Consider the following 25606-nt stretch of genomic DNA (forward strand, 5'->3'; position numbering starts at 1 on the left):
CAAAACTCTTGGATATTTCTAGAATCCAATAGGAAAGCCTTATACCAAAGACTACATCATTGTTGGCTTCGTTTGTACAAGGTTGATTTATAGTTGCATCAAAAAAACCCCTCAATCTATAATTCCTCAATACTGAAGGGAGGAGTGAATACAAAAATTTTTTATGCCCCATTCTTCAGTTTAAGGCTATGTAAATCAGTCATCAATTCTGAATACTGTATTAGATGAATCCCTTTGTTAACAATTATGCATGTCAGAACACCAGGAATAATGTAGTATTAACTAAAATACATCAGGTGTTGGAGAAAAGTTACTGACAAGGTAATATATTTATTTTTTAATGGAAAAGTTTAGTCCTTGGCAAAATGAAATACATGCCATTCATTTAATTTTAATTTCTCAGGATTTTGAGAAGTGTCTCGGCTTCAAATGTTTTTATTGCAAATATGTTGCTATAGTCACAAAATCTTCTACCATACATTAAGTTTAATCACTTAGCAAACATTTATTCCTCTGTATTCCCGGTACTTACACACTTGGAGGAAAGCTTTTGATTGCTGGTTAGTGCATTTAAAAACACAAACACTGAGATGTGTGGCACTCCTTCCCAGCAAGTGCTCAGCTACAGAAGAAATATACAAATGCACCTCTCCCTCAGAGTTCTCACTGCTTTCCACCCATTGCTTTTATAGTGGTGCATTTCATTTTCGAAACACTTCCATAAACATGATTGTGAACCATGCTGTGAGGTTAATTTTGGTGATAACGAAACCTGAGAAGATTTGTTTTTCAGAACATTCTTGGCAGTGACTGAACATATGGTGTGATCTTTGTGGAGGGTAACTCCTCACTTGCCTCACCCAATCTCTATATTGCTGAAGCCAAGAGCCTCAACACTCCAAAGGGGAAAAAAAAAACAAACCACATTCAGCGCTAGTCAGTCACTATCCACAGGATTTTAGGTCCACTTAAAATTTACATTTAGGCCAGGCATGGTGGCTCATGCCTATAATCCCAGCATTTTGGGAGGCCAAGGTGGGCAGATCATTTGAAGTCAGGAGCCTGCGACCAGCCTGGCCAGCAGGGTTAAACCCCGTCTCTCCTAAAAATACAAAAAAAAAAAAAAATTAGCTGGGCGTGGTGGCATGCACCTGTAGTCCCAGCTACTTGGGAGGCTGAGGCATGAGAATCGCTTAAACCCAGGGGCAGAGGCTGCAGTGAGCAGAGATCATGTCACTGCACTCCAGTCTGGGTGACATAGTGGGACTCCATTTCAAAAAATAAAATGAAATAAAAATAAAATTTAAATTTAGAAATTTGCATTAAAAGAGAAAAGTTTGAATAATATATCAAAAAAATGGCTATTAACGTGGATTGGGGATGGTTAACACTGTGATGATCTCTGTTTTCTTCCAAAACCTACCTGGATGGTGAGAAATTAATTTTTAAAAGGTATAAGCCCAAAAGGACAACAAATGAGAAGATGAGACAAAAATGGCTGAGGCATGGCACAACCATTCAGAAAGATGGAAAGCAGACAAAAGAGTGGGAACTCAATTCGGCAGAGGCCACTGAGACTCAAGGGCCCACAGTTAAGAATACAGAGAAGCCAGCATCTGACTGCCGAAGAACCCCCGGAAAGGGTGAGGTGAGAGGGGTGACAGATTCACCTCACTCACATCAGCCAAGTAACCATCCCTCCCAACCCTGTGGGACATAGGTGTTTCTTCTCTAGAAAACTGAACCCAAGAGGCTGAGACCCCAGACATTATGGAGGGCAGGCTGAGGCTCCAGGCTGAAAACAAGAGCCAAGGTGGAAGTCTGTCTGGGCATTAACAGTGAGGCCTCCAGCCCTCTCCCATTCAACAACCTGGGGCAGTGGCTACTCTTAGACCCCCAGGCAGGAGATGTGAATTTCATTCCTGGGTAATAGAGTGACCACAGTAGGAAGACGTTTAGATATTGACACTTCAAGTAGGGGACGGAGTAAAAGGTGGCTTCCAACAAACTGAATTTGCTGAAAGGAATAAATTCCTGTCCTTTAGTGTCAGACCTAGTCCTCTCTGACTGTAGAGCCCACACCCCATCATTCCACCCACTGCCTCACCTCCACCCAGCCCCAATGTCCTCAGCTCAGCCAGCCAGTCCCTGGCCACTGCAGGAAGACTTCCCGCAGTCTGCTCTCCAATGACATGTCCCGTGGCTTCAGAGAAATTGACATGATTGGACCTTCTGCTGAAAAGCTAGAAGGCATTCTGAAAAATCAATACTGGCTTCTGCAAGAAGCAGCCTTGCCCAAAGCTAATTGAAGGCCATGTGAACATCTTCAGAACTGTGGCCATAATCATCTTGTCTCATTACTTACCATGTCTCAACATGCATCTGCAGTAAATCACTTCAAAATCACTTTTACATGCTCAATCATACCAAAGAGAAGACAACAATATTTTTTTGTCACTACCCTATAACTTCCCCATCTAAACTCAGAACACTAGTATTATGGTTACATAATAGACAGCCTGCTGACATTACTATTTTAAAGCACCACTTTTTCAGGGTTTATCACAAGTCGTTTTAAATTTCATTTAGCTCTAACTTGTTATACAACTTTATGTTCAGAAACAATGTCCTCTGCTACATCAGCAAGCTATACTGGAAAATACAATTGCTATGATTTGAAAAAAAATTTCTTGGCAAGCTTTTGATTCCACCCTTTTAGCGGGCCATATGTGGGGTGGTAATGGAAAGAGAAGTTATATGACTTATTGTAAGACATTACTCAGAAAAACTAGAGGATATATATTTTGATAGCTAATCTGGATTAATGGTGCAGCCTGAGCCTTCAATTTCATTTACTATAAATGAATCCAGTGACTAAATTGTTGTTCACATAACTTTGCAAACCAAGCATTCAGTTTACTAGATTATCAGAGACTAATAACTCAGAGAAGAAACTGGCACACTTGGTGGGGTGGACATTTGTGGTGTGATCATTCAGTATCTAGCCATTCCCACTTCTCCTAGCCCTACTTTGCTTTACGGGGGACCCAGTGAAGCTGCCTCGAATCTGAGCCCTGGGGTTGTTATATGACCAGGATGGATCCATCTGCACACTGTATTCTATGTGTCTCAGTTATGGGTTCAAGGCAGCTCAAAATGGGCAGTGAGGCCTAGGACATGCAAAGCGGGGGCTTTGTTTAAGCTATTAGGAAATGACTTTTTTTGCTGGGCTTAAATGAAGAGATGATGAGACTAAAGTTGATTTGACCATCTCGAGATCAAGTGGAGTTCAGAAAAGAGCCAGAAGAAGCAGAGTCAAGACATGCACAGTGCGGTCAACTCCCACTCAAGAGGGTTCCTGAAACCCCCACAGTGATATCTGTGTTGGCTACCCCTCACTCCAAAGGAGGCTAAGAAATGCAGTCTTTTGGCTGGGGACATTATCACTTTGAATGAAATCATGGTGTGTTACTAAGTAAGAAGAAAAGAATGAGTACTGGTTAGGAAATTAGTGGCCTGATCTGTGGCCCACTTGGGTTACATTTTCCATGCTCAGCATAGAAAACAGGCAGCTATCTGACATCTATAAAGGAAGAATGATACATTTCAGAGTCTAAATTAGAGATCAAGTTAAAACACATGAGTCTTTGGTTTGTAAAATCTTTCATTAGGCAATAACCTAACTGTTATTTTGCAGTAGCTTCATTGAAAATTATTACTCAATTGAAAAATAATGTAACTACAATTAAAAATGCAGGATCTGCAACCACGTGCAGCATCCCAATTTTGTATATTCAACTTAGATACTGAAAAAACATTGTTAAAAAATCCTAATTTCTTCTTACATTATAGGGATAAATCAAGTTACATATTTATGAGCCCACTGTCTCCAGGCAAAAATTTTTCAGTTTCAAATTATACCTTAGACTTCTACAGGTTAGGTTAGAAATGATAACAAATGTAGGAATCTGAATTGACATTTAGTTCTCAGGGGATAGCTTTAAAAACTAGAGAATAATGGAAGTAGCTGCTTTTAAGAACTTTTTTCAGTAGTCACAAAGACACATCATACATTAGAGGATATAAAGAATGCCAAAATGAGATTCTCTCTGAAATTACTTAGTGTGGGATGAGAAAAGGAAGATAAACAAAAAACAATGGTTTGTTGGACCAAGAGAATTAAGTGGCAGGGGAGTCACAGAAATGGAGTATTAACAGACACTCTGCCTTTGGTCTTGAATTATGAAGGTAACAATAAATAACCTTTATAGATCATAGCCACACAACTTCAGAACTTAGAGGAAGCTTGAAAACAACCATATTCAACTCTTTCACTTTCCTGAGGAGAAAAACTTGGACCTAAAAAAACTGGGTCATCTTTCTAATGTTCCCCAACAAGTTCACATCAGAACCAGGATCAAAATATGGGTTTCCGAACTCATGGAGCTATAATATACTCTTTCCACTAACATCCATTCAGAAGTCATGGAATTGGTAAGTCAGTCTGCCAGATGTTACAATAATTTACCTCCACATTTATTGTGAAGTCATTCTAAAATTGTATTTTTAAAGGGAGAAGAAACTGGTTGTAATACTATGACATCTGCCAAGGGTGATTAATGAGGAAAAATATATGACATCTTGCCTCACTGAACTAAACCAGGTCTAGGGAATGTAGGCAGACAGAGGCCTCCCGATACAAAAGGAAGAGGCTGAGAGGTAGTCGGGGCTTAACAGCTGGTGGGAATTTTATTTTCTGTCGGAACTGACTTCTTTGTTACAGTCTGCTTCAACTGCTTCCCACCTACAGCTGAAGTTCCCCTGGAACACTAAGCAGCTCTCAGCTATGTAACCCTCACCATAAGTGCTCCAAAAAAGTTAAAAACTAGAGTAATCAACAAGTGATACAAAAACTAGGTCTTTTGAAGGTCTTTCTTCAAAGAAGCAAAAGATCAAGGATAATATTTCAGAGTGGGTTAGTTTGCATGTACTACAAATGACACAATGAGTCCTTCTTAATAATACATTTTTATCACTTGGCAGCTAGTAAATAGGAGAAATGCAGGGAATCCCCACTCAGCAGTTTCTATGGGTAAACCTAGAAAATGTAGACCTGGGATTTGGGACTAGGTAGAAACTCCAGAGCTGCTCTAATAAATTGAGTTCCTTCATTTTGCAGGGCAATATAGGAAAAAAGCTAATAATCTCTGCTAAATCAAATGTAATAAAGAGTAGTGTTCATGTTCAGCTGAAATATGTTTACAAACAAATTCAGCCAAAAAGCCTCATATGAAGTCTCTCAGTTATCCAGAGTCAGTCACTTTCATGAGGTTTGACCTAAATATTTTCCTTTTCTCAATTAAAATAACCTTTGTTGCTAGACTAACTGGCTAGCCATATGCAGAAGATTGAAACTGGACCCCTTTCTTACACCATATATAAAAATCAACTCAAGATGGGTTAGACTTAAATGTAAAACCCAAAACTATAAAAAACCCCTGGAAGACAACCTAGGCAATCCTCTTATGAACCTAGGAATGGGCAAAGATTTCATGATGAAGATGCCAACGGCAATCACAACAAAAGCAAAAATTGACAAACGGGATCTAATTAAACTTAAGAGTTTCTGCATAGCAAAAGAAACCATCAATCAACAGAGTAAACAGACAACCTAAAGATTGGGAGGAAATACTTGCAAACTATGCATCTGACAAAGGTCTAGTAACCGGCATCTATATGAAACTTAAACAAATTTTCAAGAAAAAAACTAACAGCCCCATCAAAAATGGGCAAAGGACATGAATAGACACTTTTCAAAAGGAGACATGCATGCCAACAAGCATATGAAAAAAAGCTTAATATCACTGATCATTAACAAAATGTAAATCAAAACCACAGTGAGATACCATCTCACATCAGTTAGAATGGCTATTATTAAAAGTCAAAAAATAACAGATGCTGGCAAGGTTTCAGAGAAAAAGAACACTTATACACAGTTGGTGGAAGTGTAAATTAGTTCAACCATTGTGGAAAGCAGTGTGACAATTCCTCAAAGAGCTAAAAATAGAAATACCATTCAACCCAGCAATCCTCTTACAGGATATATACTCAAAGGAATATAAAGGCACATGCACACAAATGTTCATTGCAGCATTATTCACAATAGCAAAGACATGGAATCACCCTAAATGCCCATCAATGACAGATTAGATAAAGAAAATGTGGTACATATACACCATGGAATAATATGCAGCCATAAAAAAGAACAGTCGTGTCTTTTGTGCAAATGTGGATGGAGCGGGAGGCCATTATCTTTAGCTAACTAACACAGGAAAAGAAAACAAAATATTGCATTTTGTCATTTACAAGTGGGAGCTAAATGATAAGAAGTCATGGACACAGAGAACAACAGACATTGGGGCCTAATGGAGTGTAGAGGGTGGAAGAAGGGAGAGGATCAGAAGAAATAACTAATGAGTACTAGGCTTAGTACCTGGAAGATGATGTAATCTGTAAAACAAACCCCTGTGACATGAGTTTACCTATATAACAAACCTACACATGTACTCTCAAATCTAAAACAAAAGCTTTTTTAAAAAGATAACCTTTATTGTTTCTTTCCTGCTTATTATGAAAGCCTTATATGTTCAAAGTAGGAAAATTAAAAGACATAGGTAAAATAGAAGAATGCCCCAAATCTTAGCACCCAGAGAACCGCTTTAAAAACTCTTAAATACATTTCCAGAATATTTTCTAAGAATATATACATACATTAACCAAAATATGGTCACATTTCATGCTTGCCTTTTGTTAGCATTTTATTTCTTAACAATGTATCATAAACATCTTTTCATTATCAGTATTTATCTACAACAGTACCTATTGTGGCTGAACAGTATATCATTGTATGACTGTGACATCATATATAGAATAAACTTATTGATGAATGGCAAGGATATTGTTCTTATCCAGAAAGGAGGAAAAACATAATTCATTATAATCACAAACTCTGGTTGGAAGAGCCCCCAAACAGGGTGACCCTGGGTATGCAATATCAGTCCTAGAAAACACCAGGGACATATTTATTCTATATATGATGTCACAGTCATACAATGAAATACTGTATGTAATTGTTAAACATTTAAGGAATTTTCTGTTTATCATATAACAAACAATGATGTAATGAACATCTTTGTGGCTGAAACCTTTCCACATATCATTAATTATTTCCTTAGCACAAATTCCTAGAAAAATACAGTGAATATATTTTAAAGGATTAGAAACAAACATAGTAACAAACTGCCCTCTAGAAAGAGCATCATATATGTTAATTTACTTGAGTTACTTGCCTATCAAGTGCTATGATCAGTTTAGTACTACACGAAGAGAAGTTAAATAGACACCTTTGGGTTGGTGAAGTATGATAGATGTGCTTGTATCCATGATTCTGATGAACGTTAACTTACAAATACCTTAATCAATTAGGTGATTTTATACTAATATTCCCTGTTTATATACTTCCAGCCAAGACTGACATACATTCCATTTTGGCTCTTTCTTTGGGACCTGATGCCTTTTCTCCCTCTCCTGTGTTAAGTAATCTTCTTATACACTTATCAATATTCTTTAAAACATTCTAAATGGTCAGTCCCTGAAAATATTATCATAGTGCTCTGATTACATGCATCAGCTAGAAAATCTTCATCCAAGTTATTCTCCCAATTAGATGCCAGATGAGTTTGGAGTCTGACATTTTAGTGAAATGACAAAAAAAATTACATCTGAAGTTAAGGCAATATCAACAAGTACCTGTAAGACTAAAGAGAGAAAGTAGAAAGTGTTGTCAGACCACACATTTTCTTTGAAATTTTTTATTTATTCATTTATATTCCACCTGATTCCAAAAAGGACTTACAGCAGCTTTTCCTTTTAGACATGTTTTCTAAATTCGACATTTCTGCCTCATTGAGACTGCCAACTTCTTTTCTAACATAAGGATATTCTTCTATCATAACCACTTGCTCTATTTGGAGATTGAATGGCAAGGATATTGTTCTTATCCAGAAAGGAGGAAAAACATAACTCATTATAATCACAAACTCCACTTGGAAAAGCCCCAAAACAGGGTGACCCTGGGTATGCAATACCAGTCCCAGAAAACACCAGGAAAAAAACTCAAATTTCTAGGGTGTATAAAAGCTCCAAAGAATCACAAAAAGTCAGGCCTTTGGCTCTCCACTTCCCTTGTGGGACTGTAAGAGCTCAGATCCCCGACAGCCTGACTCATGTGAACATAATGGGAAACGAAGGTGTTAGACCCACAGACACAGAGAAGCTGCATAGCAGAAAGGCAGGCCCAGCATCAAACGGAGGAGGAAGGCTTCACTCCCCTGTAAAGCGGCTGCAAGAGAACAACCAGTCTCCTGTTAGGCTTGTCTTTCTCCGCATTCTCTTCTGTTTTCTTTCCAGGTCCTCTTCCAATCCCACCCAGCTGACCCTTCTGCAGCTCTGGTCCCCTGTCCTACATTTTGAAGCACAGTCATTTTAGTCTGTGGCCCTCCTAAATCTTCATCTTTGGACTTGTTTTCCACCTCTCTTCCACTGGCCTACACCTTGCTCAATATCTCTTCTGTTTCAGGGCCCTGTGCTGGCAGTACAAGACATGGTCCCAGATCCAGTATTACACACTGAGTGACAGTCAGTGATAAGTCCATGGTATATGGTGAATAGACACTGGAAAGAAAACTTATTTACCATGACTGTATATTCTTTCCACTGACTATTCACTGGACATAAGTTTTCTTTGCAGTGTCTACTCACCATATACCATGGACTTATCACTGAATAGATAGTCCACGGTATATGGTGATGAATAGACACTGGAAAGAAAACTTTCCAGTGAATAGTCAGTGATAAGTCCATGGTATATGGCGAATAGACACTGGAAAGAAAATGTACTTTGCATGATTTAGAAAAAAAAGGGAGGGAGTGTCAAGTGCCACATTAAAGGGGGATTATAGTAAAAGGGAAACAATGATATTGAACTTAATTGGCATATTAAATACGTTATAGTTAATTTTGCTTATCCTCTAAATGCTTCCAAATGCCACCATTTTGGAGAAAAAGGATCAGTTTCATTGTGAAACCTGAGGTTTTCTGTGGTTTCAGAACAGGCTTAAGAAAAACAGCTTTTTCTCTGAACCAGCAGTATATCCAAGCAGCAAAGGACAAACTCACCAGTAAGACTCACCTAACAGAAAATATCATATCAACATTTCCCCCAGACTGTTATGCTTTAGCATGTCACAATTTAGTGTATCCTCCCAAATAATTATTTGATCCTTACAATTTAGTAAGGTAAGTGTTGCTATTCCCATTTCAGAGATGAGGAAACTTAGGTTCTCGAGGTTCTATGATGCACTTGAGTCACTGAGTTTAGCTCAGCGGTTAAGAACATAGGTGCTGAAGCCAGACTGCCTAAGTTCAAATCTAGGCCCTGCCCAGGATTAATCATGTGACCTTGGGGAAGTTACTCAACTTTACTGTGCCTGTGTCTACATCTAAAACACAGATAAATGATATACTACCCACTTTGCAGGGCTGTTGGGATCATGCATTAAAGTAGTCTTAGAATTAAGAAGTCGGGGCCAGGGGCAGTGGGTCACGCCTGTAATCCCAGCACTTTGGGAGGCTGAGGTAGGTGGATCACAAAGTCAGGAGATGGAGACTATTCTGGCTACCACGGTGAAACCCCGTCTCTACTAAAAACACAAAAAATTAGCCAGGTGGGATGGCATGTGCCTGTGGTTCCAGCTACTCAGGAGGCAGAGGCAGGAGGATCGTTTGAACCCAGAAGGCAGAGTTTGTGGTGAGCTGAGATTGCACCACTGCACTCCAGCCTGGGCAACAGAGTGGGACTCTATCTCAAAAAAAAAAAAAAAAGAATTAAGAAGTCAGTCTCTGTAATCCCAGCACTTTGGGAGGCTGAGGTGGGAGGATCACATGGTCAGGAGTTCAAGACTAGCCTGGTCAATATGGTGAAACCCTGTCCCTACTAAAAGTACAATATTAGCCGGGCGTGGTGGCACGCACCTGTAGTCCCAGCTGCTCAGGAGGCTGAGGCAGAAGAATCATTTGAACCCAGGAGGCGGAGGTTGCAGTGAGCCAAGATCTCCCCACTGTGCTCCAGCCTGGGCGACAGAGTGAGGCTCTGTCTCAAAAAAAAAATTAAAAAAAAAAGTCCGTCTGCCAGTGACACATAGGTGCACATACAGAGTAAGCACTTAAGAAATGTTAGCAAGGCTGAATTCCCAGAACTAAGTATTTTAAGGCCACCAGAGCTATCCTTATCTTTAACAGTTACATTGCCTCTGTGATTCATAATTTTATCAGCAGAGAAATTAGCTGACTATTTCTTACAAAAGGAAAATACATGATAAAAGGAAACCTTGAATTGGATAAAATGGCTCGAAAAGGAAGAGCAAGGGTAAAAGTTCAAGTGTGACTTCTGAGAAGAACCCCATTTATTTTTGTTTCTAGAAAAATACTGTACATGATTTAGGTATTTGCAGTCATTTTTCCAGCACAATGAAAGGTCAAGCTAAATGGAAGTAATATTTGTGTAACCCATGGTGACTGTCAGGGAGTCTGTTTCCCATGACCAGGTCCTCGATCCAGACAATGCAGCGCTTCTCTGGAGGACCACTCTGAGCAGAAAGGGCTGTGCCTCCCCACCTCCCACTGCACCTCCTCCATGTGAGTGGTCTGAAAGAGCAGAGAACAAAGATGCAGCTGGCAACACGAGTGCTATGGAAAAGAGCAATTTCATCCAGGGAAGAGGGCAGTGGAAAATCAGCAGAGGAATATTACCAGGCATACTTCCTTGTTTCTGGTTTCTTGTAGCATCAAGGGCAAAAAAAGACGCTGAAGTACAGAGAATATGTTGTTGGGGGAACAGGAAGGAATAGAGAGATCCAGCATGACACAGGATTTGCAGAAAAAAACTGCTGGTGGCCAAAAAAAAACTACAAAACACATACCAGCCACAAGAAGACACCAAAGCAGCAAGAGTAAAGAGTGCAGGGCAGAGAAACTCTGCAAGCACAGCATATGTCAGAGGAGCATAACAGAGGCCACCCAATACTAAGGATGAACAATTGCTTAGTCCTTTTCTAGTGCACAGGAGAACCTGGGGAGATGCCACAGTGGGGCTCGTAGATTGCAGATGTCATGTGCGTCGAGGTTTCTTTCTATATATGACACTTCCAGCTAAGGCATCAAGTGAAGAATCATGTGCAGGAACAAGTGTCATCTGAAGGGTTGAAGAGTCAAGTGCAGTGTGAACAATCCCATCTAAGGAACTCAGGGCACCCCTGACACAAGGGTTGCATGTGAGAAAGGAAATCTCACTCTAAACAGGAACATAATCAGCATTTAAACAAAAAATTATGGACTGTCATTCAACCCAGAAGTTCTTCATGCCACAAACCTAAAAACAACAGTAACATAATTGCATTTGTCTTGCACTTTAAACTTTGTAAAAAAATTTTTATAAACATGATCTTCTGGCCCACATAGATGTTTTTTGCTTGCCTCACAAGACGTGTTCTTTGTTATTATTTCTGAAAGTCCCTAAGAATTGACTTTATGTTATTGCAAGCATGTTTTTAAATTTATAAATACACACATTGAATTTATCTATGGATACTATACATAAAAAGCAAATGGTGGGTTTTAGGTACTGAATCTATTCTAAAATATCTACTTATTTTCTAGAGTGACTAATTAAACATAATTTATGTTAACTAAACCAGGTGTAAACATTTCAATACTCTGCATAGACCATTAAACACATCTCATTAAGAAGTTCCTATATTTTCAAACCTTCAGACATTCTAAGGGGGTATTATAGATGAATAATTATTTTCAAAAGGAATGTTTTAAAGGATATCCCTTAAGGGTCTTTAAAAACAGGTCTTAAAAGCATAAACAGGAAACATGCTATAGGGTTATAAAGAATAGTGGAATAAAAATGATTGTGGCCTACTTCCATAAAGAAGCATAAAAAAAAGAAAGAAAAAATCTAAAATTAATTCCAGCTTGCTGAGTTAAAATGAACTGTTATTTCATGAGGCAAGTGTCTTATTTACTCTTTGCCCTATATACAATAATAACATGTGTTGTTGAGAGTCAACAGTTCACATTAGCATTTTTTAATTTAGGAAAAAGGGGAAATTGTAAACTCTAAGGAACAGCTTTCTGGCTGACATCGTTCAGCATGCCTGGAGGATGATGTGTACTTTGTACCCAAATCTTTATTAATCCTTCTGTCCTTGAGATACAAAGATAACACTTCTGACCCACAGTCAGCAGCGCATTAGCTTTGAGGTTCTTAAACTCTTTCTTTCAGCTTGATGAGAAATTTGTGCTGATCCACCCTCTTTTGGTCATCTGGTTTCCTTTGTGACTGACAGTGCACATTTGGGAGACAGCTGCCTGGCTTTGAGAGAGAAGTGTAGCTTGGAGAAGAAGGGAAGTAAAGTGGAGAGGTAACCCTTGGCCTTGGCACTGGTGCTAACCAACTGATGTGTGAAATACAAAATTCTATAAAGTAGAAACTGACATTGTTAGCATGGTAAGAACTCAGCAAAACTATCTGCCTTAAGAAAAGTTGTGATAAGATGAATCTTTTCATTGTACATACCAACTACTGGAGTAAATTAAGTCTTTGGGAAGTTTGTACCAACTCCTTCTATACCCTGGGCTTTCGGGTTGGTCCATGCTTTGGTTTCTCCAAGCCCTTGGTCTACATCACAGCACTTGCCTTGTTCAGGTTTTTTGCATTTTCCAGCTCTCATCATTTGCTATAACTATTGGAATTATTCACTGATCACATGTTTCTTCATTGTCTGGCCCTACTACTACAATATAAACTCTCTATATTAGAAGATCTCAATCTACTAAAATTAGCTACTGGTTTCTTGATTAAAGTTAATCTGGGGCTGGGCACAGTGGCTCACACCTAGAATCCTAATACTTTGGGAGGCTAAGGTGGATGGATTGCTTGAGCCCAGGAGTTTGATATCAGCCCGGGCAACATGGTGAAACCCCGTTTCTACAAAAAATACAAAAATTAGCCAGCAGTGGTGGCACATATCTGTATTCCCAGCTACTCTGGAGGCTAAGGTTGGAGGATCACTTGAACCCAGGAGGTTGAGGCTGCAGTGAGCCTTGACTGGGCCAATGTACTTTGGCCTAAGCAACACAGTGAGATCCTGTCTCAAAAAACAACAAAAAAGGTCAATTTGTTCCAGAGTATACCTGGCTTAACACATTAATTAATACATTAATCACCAATATATAGATCTGTATGAGTATATATGTTCATTCAACAAATACTAACTGAATATGCCTTATGTATTAGGCAATGGACACAGAACAGGGAATACTGGTGAACAAAGCAGAACCTACACAGCTGGCAGTCTATTATGGGGCTAGCTGAATATCTTACGTAATATCTTGCTAAATCTTTGAGCAGAATATAGAGAAAGAAAAAGAAGAGAAGCCATCAGCTTGTGCATCAGGGAGCAAGCAAGCTCTTAGAGAACAAAGCCACATCTCTCCCACTTTTTAAATTTCATCTCCCTGGCTCTCCACTGCTCTAGGCGAGCCATGCATGCCTCTCGACTGACTGTCAAAGCCTTCTTCAAGTTCACTTTTCAGAAAGTTTTGCAAACATCTTATAAACAACTTTGCTATCCCAGAAAATGAGCAGGTACTCCTTTGAAAGAAAAGGAAAATTCCTTTGAGACTTTTTCTCTCAGTAGCAAGGAATGCAATTAGGCCTATACTTGGCATTCTGTCAGTTTCCATAGCCAAGAAATCTCAGGGTTAGGAGAACAAAGCTACCAAGATGCTTTTGCTATTGACTATGGCTGGCCCAAAGTTCCAGGGTTAAAGCCTGAGAATGTTTTATCCCTTTAATTTCCCACATAACTAACTTCCAAATACCAAAGCTTAGAGGACCCAGAATGCAAAATCCTTTCCATTACTTTATTAAAAATATTTGTATGCTGTGATTTACTGCTAATGCTGGTCTTTCAAAGCATTAGTCAGGACACCTGCAAACCTTCCTGCAATGGCTGCCCATAAAAGTTTAACATTTCATGGGTTTGCACTTAAAATCTGACAAATAATAAATCAATCTTGTAAACAGTGTGAGTCGCTGAGTTGATAATATATTGAGAGTTGGTTAAAAAGATGAACTATAGATCACATTATAATACACCACTGTGGAAAACCATGGCTAAGTAAACTAATGATCGTTATTCCCATATCTGTCTCTTCAGCGGTCTGCTTTCTCTAAGAAAGAAATTTTCTTTCAACAGAAAGAAATTTTGCTAAGTATGAACAATATGAAATTTGGCTGTTTCATATGTATATGTGCTTGAAAAACAAGGAATCAACACTCTTCACAGCTTTATAATGAATGATCCAAAGGTGACAATATACTAACATTTAGAACTTGTCAGGGGCAATACTAAAAGCAATGTTTAACTTGTTTTGGGAGTTATTCATCAATTTTTCAGACATATGAACATTTAAATTATTTCCATCCTTGAAATATTTTAAGGAATTGCAAAAGCCCTGGTAGGACAAATGCTATGTATTGGATACACATCTGGTATGAGGAACAGCAGTACACAACATTTTAGAAATGGCTATGGCACAATCGAATACATTTTAATAGGTTCACAGGAGAAAAAAAATTAAGGCATTTTAATGGTATGATACCTGCCTGTGGTATGCAGACTCTTTGACACATTTTAACTATGAGCAGTAAGTAGCCTTTGAACTACATGGCAGTAATAGTATCCAAGTTATATTTAACTTACATGTTTTGTATGTGTCTTTTTATTTTTTTAAAATTCATATACATGTATTATTGTGTTAATATGTTATAAACCTTATAAAACATGGAAAAGGGTGACAGAATGGATACAATGTTTGCTAATCATAGTATCTCAAGGCAATACATAGAGGACAAAGTTCATGATTAAACACAGTGAATATAAATCCCTTAGTTTTCCAGATAACATAAAATTTTGGTGGCCAGCATCTTGCCAGATTTGATTCAATGGTCTCTGTCATTAACTCATAATGTGGCTGACAAAGCGTTCATGCAAAGCTTTGCCATTCTCTTCTTGCTTGTAGTATTAAAATTGTCTTCAACTTTTTGTCAAGAATTCTTTCCAGGATCGTTTAAAGATTCTGCTAGTTTGTTAGGTTTTGTTAAAACTAAAATACAGAATTTGTAAATCCAGTTTACCAGGCACAACATATTTCACAATATAACCAAGACAGATGGGGCAGTGGGGAAGCCACTTGGCAGCCCCTGAGCTGGGCACTCCCACTCTTTGCTCAGGAGACCTTGCCTATGCCCCAGGCAATACCTGACCACCCGACATGTGGACTCAAGGACGGTGCCAGTGTCAATACAGTTGCCATCAGTTACCGTAATGTTTCACGATAACAAAATGAATGTAAATGCAAGTCCTAATCAATTTCTTTTCCCACCCAAATGAATCTTCTCAAGTGCTTGCTGGGGTGCGTATCCCATTTTGGAGATCACTTTGCCATGCAGTGACACAGTCGTTTACTTCTAAGAGCCAGTTATAATCACAGAAATTTCTAGACCTAAAACTAGGCAGGACAAGGTATGAACTAAGCCAGGCCAAAGAGATACTTTCTTTATCTTTTCAAGTTTTTAAATTATTACTATAACCCATTAACAGAAAAGTACATTTAAAAATTCATTAATTTTGCACATGTCACTACCAGCCCTGTCAAAACACACAATACTGCCAGGGCCATTGGAAGCTCTCTGGGTCCTTTCTCTTCCCTCTCTTAGAGGTAAGCGCTATCTTGATTTCTGATTCTTTCATTAATAAGTTCCTTGCTTTCCTTTGTTGTTTCAGCCACTTGGCAATAGAGTTTAGTTTTGTCTGTTGCTTAAGACTAATATGTTATCTTGTGTCTTTTGTTTGTCTCTCTCTCTCTCCTTTTTTTTTTTTTTTTTTTTTTTGAGACAGGGTCTTGCTATGTCACCGAGGCTGGAGTACAGTGGTGTGATCTCAACTCACTGTAGCCTTCCCTTCCTGGGTTCAACTGATCCTCCCAGCTCAGCCTCCCAAGTAGCTGGGACTGCTGGCACACACTACCACATCCAGCTAAGTTTTTTTTTTTTTTTTTTTTTTGTATTTTTTGTAGAAAAGGGATTCATCATGTTGCCCAGGCTGGTCTTGAACTCCTGGGCTCAGGCAACCCCCCTGCCTCAGCCTCCCAGAGGGCTGGCATTACAGGCATAAGCCACCAAACCCAGCCCACGTCTTCTGTCTTTCAACATTATGTCTGTGGGATACATTCGTTATCGTGTATAGCTCTAGTTTATTATTTTACTGCTGTATAGTATTCCAGCATATGATTATACCACAATTTATTCATCTAGTCTCCTACTGACAGAGAATATTTTCCATGTCTCTGGATGCATATATGTTTCTCTAGAATACATAGGTACACACACACACATACATACACACAGGCAGTTAACTTAGTTTAAAAAAAAAAAAAACTGATGAATTCCAGTAATTCATTCTTTTGGCAATGAATTAAGAGTCTGTAATTAACTAACTCTTACAAAGCTATGAGGAAACTTCATTAAATTACTAGATTTATCTCTGAGTAGACTTCCACTCCTATACATTCACTAAATCCAAGCCATGATAATAAATGAATTTCACTGTATTAAAAAATAGTTTGGGCCAGGCATGATGACTCACACCTGTAATCCCACCACTGTGGGAGGCTGAGGTGGAAGGATCACGTAAGCCCAGCAGTTCAAGGCCAGTGTGAGCAACAAAGGGAGACCTTCATCTCTATCAAAAATCAAAAAATTAGCATCTGTGGTCCCAACTACACCAGAGGCTGAGGCAAGAGAATCATCACGTTAGCCCAGGAGGTTGAAGTTTCAGTGAGCCGTGTTGGTGCCACTGTACTGCAACCCAGGTGACACAGTGAGCAGAGTGAGACCCTGTCTCAAAAAAAAAAAAACAAAAAACAAAAAAAAAAAAAAACCTTGAAAACTTAGTGAACTTATTAAAGCTGATTCCTTCAAATCTCTCTTTCCTCTCTATCGCTCCCTACTCTCTCTCTCTCTCTCTCTCTCTCTCTCTCTCACACACACACACACACACACACACACACTTTACATATTGCAATCAAATTTTTCCTCTTAATGAGGGCTAATATTGTACATACTGAGAAAACAAAATGTTCAAATTTTAAAGGAATTTTGCACCAAAAGGGTTCCAAGTTAACACTGATTGAGCCTGGAAAGCCAACAAATGTTATTTCTGTAGCCAAACTAAGGAGTACAAGTACAAATAATATAGATTAACTCCAAATTCAGAGTCTCCAGTGTTGTCATTACCATTATGAGTGTTCTCCAAGTGGACTGTAGAAATGGGACATACTCAGGTGACAGTACTATGGTACCAGCAAAATTTGCCTCTGGTCTCCCATTGTCTTACCAAGAACTACATAATAACTAAGATTTTTTATTTTGCGAGGACTTTCCACATACCAGCCTACATATACTTTACATATATGGGCTATGGGCTTGTTTAGTCATCAAAACAACCCGATGAGGTGAATACTCTCATTTGTCCCATTTTACAAGTAGAAACTGAGGCACAGAGATGGGGGATAACTTGGCCAAGGTCTCACTGCTGGAAGTAGCTCAGCTGGAACTCAAAATCATTCCTTGGTCTATTCCCTATACTACCTTGCAAAATGTTGGTTTTGTTGTTATTGTCTTATCTTGATAACAATAATAATAGTTAAGATCAGGGCAAAATGTGAATCCTAGGGGGAAAAACATCTGTGTACATTTATTTTGATCCATGGGAAATTTGTGAAAATGCTTGTAACCAAGCAACTCTCTAATTCTAGGAGAACAAATTAAGAAATGAATTAAGGGATTCAGTGGATACCCAAATTAGTCATTAGAACTCGAAGATCTGGAATTCTGGTCTAAATCCAGCTTTGGCACTTGCATCCAAAATAAACATGACCAGATAAGTATCACAGCTCACAATTAAAATGGATTTATATGGCTTATGTGTCCACATGGGACAGGCCTCTTCCTAATTGAGTTCGGACACCTCTTCAGTTATCATGGGCTTCATTTACCACCTTCCAATAGTCTTTCATAACTGCTGGCAATAGGATTATGCTGAGGGAGAAATCATTTTCAATCAGTGATGTCTGCAGTACAAGCATAAAAAGATAAAAGTAAAGCCTTTGAGCTGTAATTAGAAAATTCCTAAAGTGTGCTCATGTGGCATATGGTTTAGACTACTACCAACTGGCAAGACCAGTTACAGAAGGAATGTCTAATGCCACTGTTCTGGGATAAGCAGCCCATACAAGTAATGTTCCAACACATGATTAGAGCAATCTTTTCCAGGGTAAAACATTCCTGCTTTCCACCTCTAATATGATTAGTGACAGACAGCTGGAGGCATCTCATTCTCCTGACAAAAATATGATCAGAATTGTTTTCAATTGGTACATCTTTCCATCAAGCTGTTGCCTTTAGCAGAATAATCAGAGTTTTTATTTATTTGGTATATGTTTCAAGAAAACATGAATTGATTGTGCCCTTGCTTGTCTGATGGCTACCAGGAATTACATAGCAACTCTTCAGCTGCCTAACCAAAGGAAAACTAAACAGTGCCCCTGTGCATGCACATATGTGTATGGAGACAGAGAGACAGAAAATCAACCAGTTGTTTCTATACTAATTCTCTTTGAACAACTAGAAAATGCTTTCACTGTGATTCAAATATGAGGAAGTAAAATATTCTATTCCATTCATGGAAAACAACCGACTCCCACCAATGTTTATGGCTCTTTTCAAAAGGTTACACTAAAGTTTACTTACCACTAAAGTTTTGCATTTATGGGAAAAAATCAAGTTTATATTAAACATTAGTGGAAAAATCCAGGAGGCAATAAGACCTCATTAATTTGGACTATCTTGATTTGGAATTTATGATTATTTGACGGGGTCTGGACCAAGGATGATCTTTCCACAAGGAATATATGGCTTGTTAAGTAAATTAATTTAAACAAGACCACTGAAGGGAAAAATAAAAAAATGATAATAATAAAAACACTTTCAGGGAAAGTATGGACCTAAACCAACATGCTTTCTGTTCAGCAAATACTTTTGATACACCTGTTCAAATACCAATACTGATAACAATAACAGTTACCGTTTTATTGAATGTCAATTTTGTGTACGTTTGCCTTGCATACATGAGCTTAAAAACATCTCGACAATTCTGTAAGATGGTTATAATTATTCCAAGGGGAAACTGAGGCTCAGAGAAGTAAGTCACATGCGAAGACTGCACAATTATTAGGCAGCAGAGGCAGAATGCAGAGCCAGGCTGTCTGGCTCAGGAGTCTGCATCCGACTCCTAGTCAATGCTGACCGAACACCGCCAATTCCAAGTCAGACTTCTGTAATCACAGGAGCATGTTCTTCAACAAGAATGACAATAAGAGCAAAAGTGACCATCAGTGTGAGGAGGGAAAGCCAGGCAGTCTGTCTTCAGAGTCCACCACTCTAAGCCATAATTCTTTTTTAAATCACAAGAATGTCTGTAAAAGTCCTATTTTTTTTTTTTTTGGTACTTCAAAATATTTCATATGCATGAAACTAATCTAAACATATCCATAGATGTGGCAAGGCAAGCGGGGAAGGGGTATGTGGGTGGCGTAGGACTGACTCACATCCACCAGACCCCACTGCCCTATCAGGAATAACTTCAGTCAACACACTCTAAAAGAGAACTCTGGTGTTGAGTCCTGAGAGGCAGCTAAGGCTGCTAAAGGCTACCACAAGGCTCCCAGGAGTCTGCTGCAGGTGTAGGGACAGCTGGCCATGGCAGCAGGAGGAGGTCACAGAGAGGGAAGGACCATCTCTACTCACCTGGGAGTCCACAGAAATGTTCCTGAAAGCAGCCTGGGTTCTGAAGTGCTCTAGGAAAAATGGAAATTTGGGAATTCAGGCAGGTCTCAAATTAGTAGCCACATCACCCATTTCCCATCATATTCAAAACCCAAGCACAGGATCTCGAGTCAGGCAGACAGAGAATTTGTACTCACCCATGACTTAACAGCTCTGTAACTCTGAACAGGAAGAGTAACCTCTCTGTGCCTCAGTTTATTCAGCTGTAAGATGGGGATAATAATAGTACCTTTCTCACAAAGTTGTTGACTTGATGCTATATAACGTATGCAATGCATTTAGCATACTGCCTAGCATATTATAGTGATATTTTAATAACACCAACAATAGCCAACATTTATTGCCAGCTTAGGAAGTATCTAGCATTGTTCTAGGACTTCACATAGGCTAACCTTCAATACTCTGAGGTGGGCCCTGGTATCACTGGCACTTTACAGGTATTAGAAAATGAGGCACCAGAGAGGTCAAAACACCTGTCTCATGAAAATATAACTGTGGCAATCAAGTCCCAGAGCCTGGGCTATTCACTAAAATATCTTGTCCAATTTAATATTGGCTATTCTTCTTCTTCTTCCTATAATTTCTCCTCTCCAAAAGACACCCTATAAAGTACACACAATCCCAAAGAACTCACTATTCAACCAGTAACCGCTTAGGCAGAAAGGTGAATGCCAAGGTTATAAGTCAACCAATCACTCACTCACTCGCTCACTCATCAGTGCACGTGTTTCTTAAGAATGCCTATGTCTCTAATGCTCTGCTGAGCACTGTGTGGGGATTCAAAGGCTCTGCTAACTGGTCCTACGAGATTCAGAAGATTGACCTCTACAAAATGACTGAAGAACAACCACAAGGGAGGTGCTGCAAAGAAGGGGATGGGAATCTCAGGACACCAGATGCTGTTCCTGGCTCTGGCACCAACTCTCTGGGTGACCTTCTCCAAGCCAGCTGACCTCTCTGGGCTTCATCTTTAAATGAGAGTATTGACCTAAAGGCTTTAAGCCCTGAGATTCTATTTTAAAACTGTGACTTTCTTTTGGACTAACTTTTTCTCCCTACCAGTCCGGTTTTGAAAAAATAACCCTTCATTTAGCCAACAAACATTGACTGAACACAATGTTAAACACCATGTATAGTGCCAAAGATATAACACAGAACACAGCCTACACTTTGTAATGATCTCCATAAGCATGGTGAATTCTCATCCTATGAGATCTTGGCAACCAGAAGACAAGGCAAGAATGTAGCCCTGAGGACAACTGCACACAGTGGGTTTGCCCCAATCTGTACTACTCTAAAATCCAGGATCCACGTCCCCAGGTGCCTAATAGTCTGGGAAAGGGTGGGGTACCATGCTAAGCAGATGGGGAGGGTAAGAATGTCTGTGAAAAATAAGGCAGAAACAAGACAAACAATGGGATGCCTGGCTGGAAGTTAGAGTTGTTTTCTAAAAGTTAGTAGTGTTATATGCAACACACCGAAGTGACAAGAACTCAGCTGGTACTTAATTAACTGACTTTCTTGACTTTCATAAAGTATATCAATGGCTATTTTGATAGCAGTCTTGTGTGTGTGCGTGCATGTGCCTGCTTCTATGGGAAACATTTACTTCTACACAAAAGCAACTGACCTTATTTAAAGATCAGTTCATCTCACCTAGATACTTTTGCTTTCACAAAAACTCCTTGGAGGGGAACAATTTAGTGAGTGTAATACTTACATTAAAAAGAAATTGATTTTAAAATATGCTTTTCACACTTTTGACAAGAACAATTTTCTAATTTTCTTTATGACCCACAAAAGGCAAAGATTGTTGTGTTGACAAACTAATAAATAACATGAGTTGTCAAATAAGATATTAAACATTTATGGATTAAATTTTTAATAAAGACTTTTAAACATTCCCCAAAATATCCATCAATCTTTGACATGGAAAGAAGCAGCATTTTGGTAAATTCCATCTCCTACTACAATAGAAGTCAGCACAAGATATTTATGACTCAGAGAGGGCAATGATAACTTTTTTTTTTTTGAGATGGAGTCTCACTCTGTCACCTAGGCTGTAGTACAGTGGTGTGATCTTGGCTCACTGCAACCTCTGCCTCCCAGGTTCAAGTGATTCTCCTGCCTCAGCCTCCTGAGTAGCTGGGATTACAGGCACGCAACACCACACCCAGCAAATTTTTGTATTTTTAGTAGAGACGGGGTGTCACTAAGTTGGCCAGGCTTGTCTCAAACTCCTGACCTGAAATGATCTGCCCGCCTTGGCCTCCCAAAGTGCTGGAATTTTAGGTGTAAGCCACCACGCCCAGCTCAATGATGGCAGTTTTAATAGGATGGCCAAATATTTGCAGCAAAGGATTTTAGAAGGTACAGGATGGTCAAACACGGCCGGGCATGATGGCTCATGCATGTTTCCCAGCACTTGGGGAGGCCAAGGAGGGTGGATCACCTGAGGTCAGGAGTTTATGACCAGCCTGGCCAACATGGTAAAACCTGGTCTCTACTAAAAAAAACTAAATAAATACAAAAATTAGCCGGGCATGGCGGCGCATGCCTATAATCCCAGTTACTTGAGAGGCTGATGCAGGATAATCACTTGAACCAGGGACGAAGAGGCTGCAGGTTACACTGAGGCGAGATTGCACCACCGCACTCCAGCCTGGCTGACAGAGCCAGACTCTGTCTCAAAAAAAAAAAGGTCAAACATATCATGCGTTATTTTGACAGGTTTTGGGGTAGCAGATATATTGTCTTTTACTATGTTTCTGTCAAAGTAACCTGTGCATGAGAGTCTATACAAAAGTTAGTTCCTAGACTGGCTTGAAAGGGATTCCCAATTATTTTATGCAATGGCAATATTATTGGAGTACATGCATAAGCCTCAAAGAGGACAACTTTGAGGAAAAATGCTCATTTGGATAAATAGCTTTCTTAAGCTTAGAAAGAAAAAAATTGAAATTTCAGTAGTGATAATCCCTAGAGTGAAGGATTATGGGCAATTTTTCTTCTTTTTAATATTTTTCTCTGCTTTCTAAACTTTCTAAAATGAGTATGTACTACTTTAACAATTTAAATATTTTTTTCAATCTCAGAATATATTATGGAAAACAGCCTTAAAAAAGTGAAAAGGAGTTGGGCATGGTGGCAAGCACTTGTAGCTCCAGCTATCTGGGAGGCTGAGGCAGGAGGATCGCTTTTGCCCAGAATTCAAGGCTGTTGTATGCTATGATTGCATCTGTAAAGAGCCACTGCACTCCAGCCCGGGCAACAAGCAAGGCTCTATCACTAAAAATATGGGAAAAGGTTTTGGAATCAGACAAACTTGGGTTCAAGCCTCAGACTATACTCTTTCTACCTTGTTACCCTTTGATAAGTTACTTAGCAGCTTAAGTCTCACGTTTATCTGGAAAATAGGACCAATAACATGTGCCTTGAGTATCATTTTGTCTGTGAGAGGTGAGATATTTTAAGTGCTTAGCACAGAGCAGGTGCCCAACAAATGTTAAGTACTCACCTAGTTAAAGAACACACGGAAGGTAAGGGAGGCTTTTCTGATAACACACAGTAAATAAACATGTTAGTGTTTATAAAGTGATGCATCAGACTATTTGTTTATGGAAATACTGTGAGTTTGGAATAGGTAACTTCCAGAAATCATCAAACAGTTAAAAGTTCAGAGAAGGAGTAAGTAGAAACAGAATTCTACTCCACTCTGCTCCCCATTACAATTATTTGATTATCAGATTCCTACATTCCAGCCAGGGGCGATGTCTCATGCCTGTAATCCCAGTACTTTGGGAGGCTGAGGTAGGTAGACCACTTGAGGCCAGGAGTTCGAGACCAGCCTAACCAACATGGTGAAATATTTTGTAAAAATACAAAAATTAGCCTGGCGTGGCAGTGTGTACCTGTAGTCCCAACTACTCAGGAGGCTGAGACAGGAGGATTACTTGAACCTGAGACCTGGGAGATGGAGGTTGCAGTGAGCCAAGATGGCACCACTGCACTCTAGCCTGGGTAAGACAGTGAGACTCTGTCTTAAAAAACAAAAATTCCTATGCTCCAAGACTCTCAGGTTCACCTGTAACTGCTACTTTGCTAACATGTACCTGCTCAGAAATCCCCTGATTGGGACAAGATTTGGAAGAAGGATTAAAGCAGCTCTACTTGAAAACAGAGAAAGAAACCACAGCTATCACAATAAAAATATTTTCCATGTTGCCATTCCTTGTGATTAAAGAAAGCAAAATAAATTACGGAATTGCTTAAATGAGGGGTAACGTACAAGATTATAGATTCTCTGGCTTTTCTCTTTTTATGGTAGCTATGTTGATGTTTTCATCCTATTCCTCCGAAGGCAGTTCAATCAGTTAGGTTTATGATAAAATATATATACTCAACAAAATATGGCTGTTGGGGAGATATTGCCCTTGGATATATGTTGCTATACCTTGACTACAGCAAGAAATATTGATTTAACTGGCTTTAATATCAAGTCAGGTATTTGTTGACACATGGAAATGAAAAATATCAAAATCATGAAAAGCTTAATATAGAGGTCAAATCCCATTTCAGCTCACTCCACAGGACTCTCCAAACTCTTCTGCTGTATTGGAATTGTGTTCTACTGATACTTGCATAAGTCGCTGGATAACACAGACTCATTATGATGGAATTTGCTACATAAGTGGATATTAGTATAAATTTTTATGCAGTACAATTTACTATATAGAAAATACAACAGAAAAAAAAATCATTGAGTCTTCAGCTCTCCCTTCTCTCAACGCTGGAGACACATCTTGTATTTTACCTGAGGCATGCACATTCTTTCCCTTCAAGGCCTGATTCCCCTTTGTTCTTCTCACAGTGCCTAGTGCAGAGCAGACACTCAGGAAATAGCTGATGAGTCCAACGAAAGCTTTAGTACTAAAGCAAAGAAGGGAAATTCAGAATAGTTTCCTGTGTTGAAGGAGTAATAAAATTTAGAAATTGATTCCAAATGAGAATAGCAAGAATGTTGACCCTCGCCACCTGGCATGCTCAGAGAGTCCTGAGACCAGTGAGCCTTGGGTGGGCTCCCTGCTGCTAAGCAGTCATGGAATCTTGTCTAAAATGTCCAGCTCACACACTCCCATCCCTCAGGAACTCCAGAGACATTTCAATCATTCATTGCCTGAAACACCTGCAAGGTCCTGTAGTATAGACCAGGCAAGGGTGGCCAATGAGAAAATCCTGTCCTCCTAAGGGACTAAGATAAAGGGTGACCCAACATGGCTATCTGGGAGGTCATAAAAGCCAGGGAGATCAGAGCATAGCAGCCCAGGATAAGGGAGTCAGTGCAGCCCCAGGGTGGGGATTTACTCTCTTGCAGTCAGACCGAGAAGCAGTTTCTGAGCCCTTCCCTACACCACCAGCACTGGGGGGAAGAACCAAGAGAGACCTCTGAAAAGCTTGCACAGACACTACCCAGTGTCAAAGTTCCCAAATTCCCGTTCCCTTTCTTTC

General features: G+C 39.4%; 1 protein-coding gene and 1 long non-coding RNA gene across 12 annotated transcripts in view; both read right to left on the reverse strand.

The window, feature by feature from the left end:
- SPATS2L (spermatogenesis associated serine rich 2 like) overlaps positions 1–25606 on the reverse strand; it is a 168404-nt gene that overhangs the window by 124860 nt on the left and 17938 nt on the right. For all 11 annotated transcript variants that reach the window (XM_032278735.1, XM_032278741.1, XM_032278732.1 and 8 more), the window contains exon 2: positions 20060–20109. Coding sequence is in view for 3 of the 11 variants with exons in the window: in XM_032278730.1 (XP_032134621.1) it covers positions 20060–20109 (50 nt within the window). In the remaining 8 variants the exon portion in view is untranslated. The remainder of the gene's footprint in view (positions 1–20059; positions 20110–25606) is intronic.
- LOC116551975 lies at positions 7677–9746 on the reverse strand. The gene is made up of 2 exons (XR_004269143.1): positions 8817–9746; positions 7677–8786 (listed from the first exon to the last, which is right to left on the reverse strand). It is a non-coding gene; the product is annotated as an uncharacterized LOC116551975 (long non-coding RNA).

The sequence above is a fragment of the Sapajus apella genome, unplaced genomic scaffold (genome assembly GCF_009761245.1).
Source record: "Sapajus apella isolate SASKATOON/1434 unplaced genomic scaffold, GSC_monkey_1.0 scaffold10, whole genome shotgun sequence".
Taxonomy (NCBI): domain Eukaryota; kingdom Metazoa; phylum Chordata; class Mammalia; order Primates; family Cebidae; genus Sapajus; species Sapajus apella.